The 11,502-nt window shown below is 36.2% G+C and overlaps 1 protein-coding gene across 2 annotated transcripts; it reads left to right on the plus strand.

Annotated features, from left to right (window-relative positions):
* The first annotated feature begins 518 nt into the window (after positions 1-518).
* LOC132192336 (serine/threonine-protein kinase PCRK1-like) lies at positions 519-6,406 on the plus strand. 2 transcript variants are annotated; one of them, XM_059607641.1, is made up of 6 exons: positions 519-947; positions 1,692-1,749; positions 2,409-2,791; positions 3,432-3,692; positions 4,439-4,561; positions 5,449-6,406. In XM_059607641.1, the coding sequence occupies exons 2-6, from the start codon at positions 1,719-1,721 to the stop codon at positions 5,962-5,964; spliced, it is 1,314 nt and encodes a 437-aa protein (XP_059463624.1). In that variant the 5' UTR covers positions 519-947; positions 1,692-1,718; the 3' UTR covers positions 5,965-6,406. The 2 variants fall into 2 exon arrangements, with proteins under 2 accessions (XP_059463624.1, XP_059463625.1); XM_059607642.1 differs by lacking the exon at positions 1,692-1,749 and having other exon boundaries at positions 520-947.
* The last annotated feature ends 5,096 nt before the right edge of the window (positions 6,407-11,502 follow it).

Here is an 11,502-nt window from a genome sequence, read left to right on the forward strand (position 1 = left end):
TCAAAAATATAAAAGTTAGAGAAAGAATAAATAAATATTTGAAAAAAAAAACATTTAAATGAAATAATGAAAGTGAATTGCTGTTGGGATGCTTTAAAAAAGTAAATAGTTAAAATAGAAAAATTGTACTTTTAACTATTTTGCTAAGAATAAAATTTAATGAGTCTGTTAATAATACTTAATGAATTGCATGCTAATATATTTTTAATGTAAAATTTGATATTATTCTCTAATATTTAATAATATTGGAGTGACCAGATTTGAGTATAAATAGATCTAATTCATCTACTGTTGATCAGTTTTAGTTTTTCCTCCAGTTTTATCTTTGACTAGTCTCACTACGAGTTGAACTGGCGAATGCGCGGAATTGAGATGATTTTGTCTTCTTCGTACTACTACTTTGACAAGATGCGTGATTTTCGTTTTTTAATTTTTTACCAAAAAAACTGTATCATCCACACATCATTAAAAACCAAGAAAATTGTGAAGAAATACCTAGAATTGCTTGTTTAAAGGTTCCAAAATTCCCTCTAGATGACCTTGACTTATTTTTTCTCCAAGCAAGACTTTTTCTCTCTCTCAGAGCTGCCCCAACGTGACTGGTTCTCATTTTCAAAGACCTTGAGAGACCATTCATACCTGTATTTGATTCAGGCACCGTCGAATTATTGAAGTTTTAAATAATACGTGTAATATATTGTACGATTTCTTAAGGTGGGTTTTCATTTTTGGTTGGTAAAGCAGACCTCCAGCTGCCGTGTGAGGACTTGTATTGAGGGAACTATCGAATGCCCCTTCTTGCTATGGCCTTTTGAGGTAGTGGACTTCTCTCAGAATAGCTCTTTTGAGTCACTGGACTGATAGGTTTCTCTCAGAATTGCCAAGGAATGGGAATCTGTTGAAGTATAGGAGATTAGTTTGTGCGATCAGGCCGTGGAGTATTGAAGGTGAGTTCTCTCAGAAATTCTGTTTCTTTATATATTTACTTGTATTTTTATTTTTATTTTTTTGTTCAATTTCAACTGCCTGAAAATGGGAAATTTGGATTTTTGTTGGGTCTGTGACGAACACAATTCTAGAAAAAGGATTCGAGCTTTTTATGTCTTTATTGTCGTAGGCCTCTTGCTAAAAACAAAGAGTAAGGTGGGTTTTCTTGGTAACCTTGAAGTATTGACATATTATGGTCTCAGGCAACATATATTGAAACAAATGTGGAATATGTTTTCTTGATTTTATCTTCCCTGGCCTCTACTATCTGGAAACTTGGCTGTTGAGAGTTGTTAAAGAAAAGTGAATTGAAGCAGAAGAACAATTAAAACAAAGTGGGCTTCTTTGTTATGCCTTTTACTTAAACATTCCTCTTTTATTATATATTCTTTTGTTTTGGAGGAAACTAGATCCCAGTTTTGGTTTAATTCAATGGGGAAAGTTTGGTGACTTACGTAATGCCGTTAGAATTCGTTTGGTGTTCCTGCAGTTGAGAGGCGAAATCCGCAGTCTCATTCACATAGGCTCAACAAATTTATTCTCTATTTTAGCTCAAGAAAATCATATTTTTCTATTTTAATTATCCACTTTTTCAAAACACCTATTCAAATTTTTTTTATTCTTTCTCCAATAATCATATCTTTGAAAATTTGTTTTTTTTTCTAACTGTCATATTTTTTAAAATGTGATACATGTGGTTGTAGCAAAATTTCCTACAAGGAAGTATAGCGATGAATTTTTCTCGGCTTCAGAAAATGCTCAGTATGTTCTTTCTCTTGTTGAATTCCTCGATGTAGTGGCTTTTGTGTTTCTTTGAAATCCTGTTTTATATAGGTGACTGTTCTTCACTCTTGATGTTTGTTATGTACCTAGGATTTTTAAGGTCTGATATTTTTGCTATTCGCTCCTCTTTCCTCTTTCTTTTCCTTAGAGAGCCTACTGTATGCGAGAGAAAGAAAGAGAGAGAGGAGATAATAAAATATTTTTTAAAAAAAAAATTGAGAGGAGAGAGAATGCTCCGTATACTTTATTTATTTATTTTCACGTTTTGTAAGTGAATAGTGTTCATCAAATTTGGTGAGCACCGTTCACGCTCACCAAATATTTCAGCAAATTGGTGAGCCTGATGCAGAGCCTTTTAGACTCTTTATCATTTTGGCCAGCTGAGAGTGCTCAGGTTTAGACCTTTGTTTTTAACTTTCTGTAATTTTGGATCATTGTCTCTGCGTGTGTTTCAAACCTGCATGATCAGAGCGTGAAATATATGTTAAATTATGAAGTATCTAGTGTGCAATTCATGACTCACTTTCCATGATTTCCAAGTGTTGCTTTGGTTGCTTACTGACATTGATGCTCTCTTCTGCTTCTGGTTCTACAGTGAAGAGTATAATTGTTTTTTTTTTTTTTTTTTTTTGGGTTAGGAACTATGAAGTGTTTCACATTCTCAGGAGACAAGAAGAATGAACCGAAGAGCCCAAAGTCGGTATCGGTTCAGTCCACCAACTCCACTTTTATTGAGGGAGACGTGAGGAAATCCTGGCCTGACTTAAATTCTCAGAATGTCTCAGACACTAGCACAGAGTCCTTAAGGAGGACCTCATTTCCTAGTTTGTCTCAAAAACCTAGCAATCTCAGAGTGTTTACAGTGTCTGAGCTGAAATCAGCCACCAAAAATTTCAGCCGTTCTGCTATGATTGGAGAGGGTGGGTTTGGGTGTGTTTATAAGGCATTGATCAAGAGTACAGACGATTCATCTGGAAAGATTGAAGTTGCGGTGAAACAACTTGGTAAAAGGGGATTGCAGGCAAGGCTTATTCCTCATGCCTTTTGGCATTGATAATGACTAGAATTTACTTGTTTATCATATCTAGTATCTTAGTGAAACCTTATATGTATTGTGTGTTGTCATGGAGTTATAAAAACAAGTTAATTTTTTCAGGTGTCTGTATCTGTTGCTGCATTCTCAAAACAATTTAACAATTTATCATAAATCCACTTATTGAGGCTATATTCGTTGTTTTCTGATATTTTCACATCTAGATGCGTACACAACATATTGAGCAGCAAGTAGTTTTCAGCTGAAATAAGTTGATCTTTTTCTAGTATGGGCATTCCTGGGGCATGGTATGGCAGCCTGTGGTACCAGCCATGCCCTGGAAACTCATTGAATTTGGCCAAAATATCCTAATTTTTCGAAACTATTTCCCGAAACTATTTCCATTTGGTGATGTCATAGTGATTCCAGGGCACTACATCACTCTTCTGTTTTTCAGCGGTGACTATTGGCACCATATATCTCTTTCTTGCAATCCTTGGTGAACTTGTCCTTCTTCTGTTATAGGTGGCGCTGCAAATCACTGAATTTAATATGATAAACCTTATTTATATTTATTAAAAAGATTGTCTGCATAACTAATATTTCATAGACGCCCTCATTTTGGCAGGGGCACAAGGAATGGGTGACGGAAGTTAATGTTCTTGGGGTGGTTGAGCATCCTAACCTTGTCAAACTGGTGGGCTACTGTGCTGAGGATGATGAAAGAGGAATACAGCGGCTTCTGATATATGAATATATGCCTAACAGTAGTGTTGAACACCATTTATCCACTCGGTCAGAGACACCTCTTCCATGGGCCATGAGATTGAGAATAGCCCAAGATGCTGCTCGTGGGTTAACATACCTACATGAAGAAATGGATTTTCAGGTAGTTGCCAAATGTTCTTTTCCATTTGATTATATATAAGGTTTGCTACTATGTTCATTATAATGCATTGAAATTCCCTAGGTATTTAAGGTGTAACGACCCAGAAAAAAATGCTAATCATATATGTACTATCATCCCAAAATGACTAGTCAATTTGGAGCTTGTCTAGAATTCCTTATAAAATTCAATGTTACCTAGTAACTAGACAATGTAGGACTTAACACTCATGACTATTTTTTAAAAATTACCCACTCTATGTGGGCTACTCATTATCTTCCCAATATAGGATAAGGCGTTACAAACTCCCTTTCTTAAACTCCTGATGTTCTCGTTAGGGAAAAACGCTAGTTATATCTGCGTTATCACCCAAAATGACTAGTCAATTTGGAGCTTCTATAAAATTTCTTATAAGCCCAGTTTCATCTAGTAATTAGGCAATGTGGAATTTAACATGCATGACTATCTTTTATAAACTACCTACTTTATGTGAGCTACTCCTCATTTTCTCAATATGGGATGGGGTGCTACGTTAAGGTTTCACTGAAGCTAAATTTTCCTTTGTTTATTTGATTCCTCATTGAAGAAAGAGGAAAAAGGAAGAAGGGGTGGGGCTTTATTTTTTGGTTGGTGGGGGGTTGTAGCTACATTAAGTTATTATTACCAACTCTTTATGGTTGGTAATGCAAGTCCATCGTAATTTCCAGCATTTTGTTGACATGCTACTGACATTGTCTATTGTGTTATAGATCATTTTCAGGGATTTCAAATCATCTAATATCCTACTGGATGAGCAGTGGAATGCAAAGCTATCAGACTTTGGATTGGCTAGGTTGGGCCCTTCAGAAGGATTAACTCATGTCTCAACAGCGGTATGATCATACAACTACTTTATGACTTAAATTCTATTCTTTGGCTGCACTCAGACTTCAAATATAAATATAATATAATGTCAGGAGAAACTCACATGGATGTGAGACCTATATAACGTCTCAACTTCTTGTGGTTTACCTGCGAAATCTACCACAAAATTTTTCGAAATTCAGTTATGTGACATTAAATAAGAACCGTATTGGGCTCTGTTTTACATACTCTTGTTAATATCTGACTTTTGGATAGTAATGTTTCATTATTGCATTGGGTTTTGCTTTCCTGCTATATCTTTGAAATTGCTCTAATGAGATGATTTCAAACCATTGATCATCCTAATCTTTTAGCATGTAAATTTCTGAGAGACGCGTGTTAAAAATTAGGAACTTATCCCATATCTGATCTATACCACCTCCACCATACTTCATTTCCTGAGTAGTAGAATTTCAATGAATGGTCATGTAAAATAGTCATCTCGGAAATTGTAACAATTTGGTCTGATTTATAAGGCATTTGGATGACCCATGGAGATTGGATTATTCTATTTGTTACAGCACATGAAAATAAATTGATTGTGCTTGTGGTATCATTAAAATTACACACGGACATTATGTTCTTTTGGTACTTGTTTTAACAGGGGGACATCAGGAATTTAATTTTCATTATTTTTATGTTGCCTGTGCTTGGGGCTACATTTAGTGCAACTAGTCCAGTGAGGAGGATGCAGTGGCTTTTTCTGTTAGAAAATCAACACATGCTCTTTCAAATTAATTAATATTAGAAACAGAACAAAATCAATTTGCAAGTATTTATTTTCTGCTACAGAATACCCAATACTCTAGCGCTTACCAATTATCCATTAGCATTCATGACTGGTTGCTTTGATCAGGTTGTAGGAACCATGGGATATGCAGCTCCAGAATATATTCGAACTGGACGTCTCACGTCTAAGAGTGATGTATGGAGCTATGGGGTTTTCTTGTATGAACTCATCACAGGTAGGCGCCCGTTAGACCGAAATCGTCCCAGGAATGAGCAGAAGCTCCTGGAATGGGTAAAGCCATTCCTATCAGATATGAAAAAATTCCAGCAAATTTTAGACCCAAGGCTTAAAGGGAAATATCCCCTGAAGTCAGCACAAAGACTTGCAATTGTAGCCAACCGATGCTTGGTCAGACACCCGAAGAGTCGCCCAAAGATGAGTGAGGTACTGGAAATGGTGAATCGGATTGTGGAGGCATCGATGGATACTGGAAGTCCTCAACTACCCTTGAAGAGTTTGGAAGTGGTGGAAACTTCTTCTGATACTGAAGCCAAGAATAAGAGAAGGATTGCGGATTTGAGAGGTGGAGAAATTGGTTGGTTTACTCGTATATGGAAACCAAAACTTTTAAGGATACGCTGATTACAGTATCTTTGAGCAAACTAACTGGGTTGTTCTTCGGTGATCAGGTAACTTGGACGGGCTTCTTTGAGGCCTTCATGAATAGACACAAATAATAGCTTTCTGTACAATTCTCACACATAATGTGGTAAATCATGTCTTCCTCCTCCCCATTTTTAACATGGATATGTAGAAAGCCGCTCTCATGTACTGGCGGACTTCAGAGCTGCAGGAGGTCGTTACTTAATCCGTATAGTATAAATAGTATAAATACAAATAAGCTTCTAAGGTGATGCCTAATTGCAGTGCCTTGGGCAAAAGAGGATTAGGCTAGTTCTTTTTGGTGTTTAGAGAAGCCTGAAAGAGATATTGAGAATTTTATTGCTGAATCTGTTTAAACAGTGTAATTCTAGTTCTGTATCCATGTACATATGCTTGTATTGGAAACATTTTTTTTTTCCTAGTTTTATGCTCTCCTGATGATATCTATTTAATCAGTTTATACCAGCCAACTTGGTGGTTGGAGGAAGTGCATCAAATACATTGACAAGAAAGTTAATGGAGAAAGAATACATACATGTGTTATGCATTTTGTTGAAATCTAAATGCAGATAATGTAGAATGATGATCGAACTATATGATAGCGTAAAGATTGGTGCTGTGTAAGGGGGAATTCATGAAGATAATTCACAAATTAATGGTTAGTTGGACATAGTACATGATAAAATATAAGGAGGAAATGTAATAATAAAAGAAGATGAAAAAGGATACATAAGATTTGAGGTTGTTTAATCTTAGGCTTATGTCCATTGTACTCAAAATCCAATAGGAATACATTTTGATTATATTAAATTGAATAATTTGTAGACAAAAACTCGCTCTCTAAAGAAAGTGCTCCCCTGAACCCTGGTTCTCCCCTGCTTCCCCTCTTTCGTTCTTTCTCCTCCTCCTTAACCTCTTCTCTTATACCTCTTGCCTTCCTATCGATATTACCAGCTTTGAACTGGACTCACTCATCGCCCAAACAGAACCTCTAACTTGGGAAGACCCCTCTTCTCAGCTAGAAATTCTATCCCCAGAATTGGTCCCTGAAGAACATCTCCCGTTGGTGGGACATTTATATCTCAAAAAATCCACAACAACCAATCCGTTAATGCCGCCCTCATCCAAGTCTGGTTCTTTGCTATCCCCTTCTCCTTCGCTGTCCTTGGCCCAAACACATTTCTCTTTAAATTCGCCAGAAAAGAACACACAACCAGAATCCTAAACCAAATAACCTGGAATATCGGAGAGTTATCCCTCAAAGTTGCCCCCTTCTGGATTCAAGTGCATGGTCTTCCTCTTAATACCATGACCACCAGAAATGCCATTGCCATTGGCAAAGGTGTTAGTATTTGTGTTGGCTTAATTCGGTTCCAATATGCAAAGGCTACTGTCCACGGGCTCAAACACTGATATAGAATGCTCATAATCCAATCTCCACTGTTTATAATGTGGATTCATGTGTCATGAACGTCCCTGCAAAGTTTTAGCCCAATCGGACTACAAACACTCATCGATCGAAGCTGTTGATCAAGGACCAAAGGAATGTCCTTTGCAGGGGCTGTCCAGACATACTTCTAGGCTGTTCGGACACCAATTCCAGCAAGCATGTTTTTTGCTTGCAAGGCCCTGTTCGGATAGGTACTAACCCTATCCGGACACCCCGTACGTATTACGCCCAAAAATGTGTTTTTAGTGGGCCCAAGTCTAAGGTTTGATTTACTGATATATATATATATATATATATATATATATATACACATCATTATAGAGGAGAGATATACGAATTTTTACCCCCAGAGAGTTCGTCAGAGGCTGTGCTAAGAGAGATCATATGTCGTGAGCATTAAATTGAATCTATTAAAGTTTGAGTTATTCCTTTGATAAATCTACGGTTGAGAAGTCTATCGAAAGGGTTCGGTAAAGGAGAATCACGTTAAAAAAGATTGTAAGCAAGGAGACGAGTTGTAGGCTTGTCGATCTTACAGAGCGAAGGTCTTGCAAAGGGTTGTAAGTGTTCCTAGTGTCTGTAATCTTTGGATAATCTTTTGATAGTGATTTTCTGGGTTTGGCTGCTCCGGAGAGGTTTTACTTTTAGATTGGTTTTTAAAAGGTTTCCTCTTCGTAACCAAAATATTTGTGTTTGCCTCTTTATTGTTTTATATATTTTGGTGATTGAATTGTTTATTGTGTATTAATTCCGCATAAATTGTGATAAACAAGTTTTTGAAGTCGGCAAAGCATCTTTTAATTGGTATCAGAGCGGGTTCACTCTGTTTGCCTTAAATTTCTGAGTGAGATCCTTGACTCCTTTTTACTATGAATACATCTCAGTCTCTTGTCATTGACTCTTTTGGTTTTGATGGTCTTGACGATGTGTACAAGATCCTCTCTAATGAGTATAGTCAACTACCCTACAGATACAAAAAGATTTGTAAGAATTTTAAAACTGTAGAACAGGAAAAAGAGTCTTTGGTGAATGAATTGTCTAAATCACATGCCTTGATTGATTCTTTAAATTCTGAGATGTGTGTGCTTGTTAAAAAGAATATATCACTTGAGAATGATTTGAAAGAACTCTTATAAAAATTCTCTAGTGATAATTTGAAAAGTTTTTTCTGTGTTGAGAATAAGCATAGTATGATTATTGATAATGGTGTTTGCTCTACATCGCATGCTTCTAAATCTGAAAGAAAGACTTTGCTTGTTAAGCCTGTGAATGTTAAAGAAGTCACGGTTAATACAGTCTGTTTGGATAAGGGCAAAACTTCTTGTTTAAATAATTGTGTGAAGCCCAAATCGAAGACTTCTTCTAAGAAACAAACTCAAACTAAGTTTTTTCCGACATGCCACCATTATGGGATTATTAGTCACATCAGACCAAATTGTTTTCAGTTTAAATCCCAAAGACTTTGGAAAAATTTGGCTTCTCCTAAGAAAGAAAAATGTGATATGGAGTCGAGTTTGCCTAGGTCAAAGTCTAAATATATCTCTCCTCATAAAAGACAATCTTCTCAAAGGTTTGTTCCCACCTATCATCTTAGTCATATTCGAATAAATTGTTTTAAATTGAGACCCTATGTTCATCATAAATCTGGTCCTAAGATTGTTCGAGAGTGGGTTAGGAATGATTATACCATTCACCCATTGAAGGGGAGTGATAGTGATCTCACCTTAATTTAGGTGAGTCAATAACATGCCTAGGATTGATTGATTTGCATATTTTTGAATATCCTAGAGCATGTTGGTTTTCTTTGCTTTGCATTTTTTTTTTTTTCTTTTTTTGTGTTTTCTTTCTTGTTTATGCATTGCATTGTTTTTGTTGTTACACTTTTTGTGTGAAGACTGTATACATGGCTGTTTTGAAATTCTTGTTTTGAGGCAAATTCCTAAAGGACTTTTCAAGAAATTCATATACCATGATCTTTGAAAGGCATATAGATAAGATGTTGTGTGCGAACCACCAAGATTTTTGTCTACTTGCTAATCAAACATTCATGAATGAGTAATGTCTTGTGAAGACCTAAAAGTAGTTATTAAACCAAATCATTATTTTGTAGTGGGACCTATAAGATGTGATGGAAGTTTAATGCTAAAGGACATTCATGTATTGCCTGCTCTAATCTCAATTCAAACATGTTGTTGTTTTTCTTTGCTGCCCTTCTTTGTGTTTTATTTGTGTTAATAAGTTTTTGAAAAATGTATAGTTGTTGCAAAGATGTTTGAAAAGTTAAGATGGTTATATGCTTTAAATGCTCTTTAATTGTTTAATTGGAAATCCTCTTAATTTATGTACCTATGGAATACACTTACCGATAAGTACTGAATGTTGTACATTCAAGCCCCTTAACTCGTATATGTTAATTCCTTAGCATTGTTATTTGTTTGATTTTTTTATTGTTTTATTGTTTTCAGGTTATAAATAAAGATGCAATTAATTCTATTGATTTTGGGCTTAAAAGCACACTTTGAGAAGACCTAGAACAAATGATTAAGCTTAGCCAATCATAATAGAGGACTTATATGATGTAGTTAAGTTTAATCAAATAAAGGAAGAGATTAAATCGGAATTTCTCTAATTGGAGTCAAAATCGGATTTTATTCAAATTTGGATTTTGTATACGTCTTAGTATTTGAGCCATAATTTTCTGCTCAAATATCGGATTGAGGTGATTCTAGCGGTAGTAGAAAGCTAGCTCAAAACACTACAAATCATTGTAAAATATGATTTTCCTAATTGGGACGTTTGCTATACCAAAATTGGCCCGCAATAAAATAACACAAATCTGAACGAATCTTATTCTGATTTGTACTAGGATTGCTTCCTAATTTGATTAGGAGAGTGAATTAGGATTTACAAAAAATTGTTATCTATTTGTAAAAATTGTTCACACTCGCACCAATAGATAACAATTTTTTTTAGCAAAATCATGTTTTCCCATGGCTTTTCAAACTAAAATAATAGCAAAACTATTTTAGACAAATTACATGAAATATTGCAATATATATTTTATAAGAATACGTAAATTTATTCATTTAATGAATACTTTAATATTCTTTAATTGAAATTGGGTGAATGGTTGAATCAAGGTTCCACGCCCTGCTTCTCGAAGTCACAGTAGCAAGTGACATTTTAATGTCACTGGAATTGTGCACACCTTTGAGCCATGTCTCTACGACACATTGTGTCAAAGTTGGTAAATGAACATCATGCTCAACTCATGATCAATGTGTAATGTTATTCGAGTTAGGATTCGTGTATACGAAACGTTTCGTTTAATTATTGAGTCAAGCTTATACGAGCCGAGCCCAAGCTGCTTGCTCACTTAACACACCTATACCCATTTAACAATTAAGTTGAAAAAGCAAATTAACAAAACCAACAATTGCTACAAAAATTAACTAGGGAGAGAGAGAGAGAGAAAGCAGCGACCTCTCGAGATGGGCATTGAGGAGGTAGCGGGAGAAGGTGGTTTTGCAAGAGTTTTTGGCGCCGCATAGAAGAGCAATGGGAGGCGGCGAAGTGATCGAGTCGTACGCTCTGGAGTCTGCAGCCTCGGACCATTCCTCGGGTATGTAGATGTTCGGCAATGGGCTTTCTCGTTCTAAAAGCGAAGCCATAGCTTAACTTACTTCTCTATTTCTCTTTCCCTCTAGTTCGCTTTGTCACCTATCTTTCTCTCTATCGCGTATAACCAAGCCACTACGCGAGAATATTTTCAATGATCTAAAGGCAACTTCAAAGAGTACGAAGGCCCAACTCTCGCCCCTTAAGTTCAAGAAACAGTCAGTTCCGTATGCACTCACAAATGTCTGGACTATACAGTATGGAGAAGCCCAACGGTGGTGACAGGGTCTTAGTGGAGGAGACGGAGGGCAACGAGACTGACAGGTTGTACGGTGATAATAGGGACAAAGAGACCCACTGGAGGCGAGAAGAGAAGGAGAAAGGAGCTCTAGTACGGCATTTTCCGTCGTCTGATTTTCAATATTTTCTTTCCTGAAGGAGAGTAGCGA

This window comes from Corylus avellana, chromosome ca9, assembly GCF_901000735.1.
Source record: "Corylus avellana chromosome ca9, CavTom2PMs-1.0".
NCBI classification, from domain to species: Eukaryota; Viridiplantae; Streptophyta; class Magnoliopsida; order Fagales; family Betulaceae; genus Corylus; species Corylus avellana.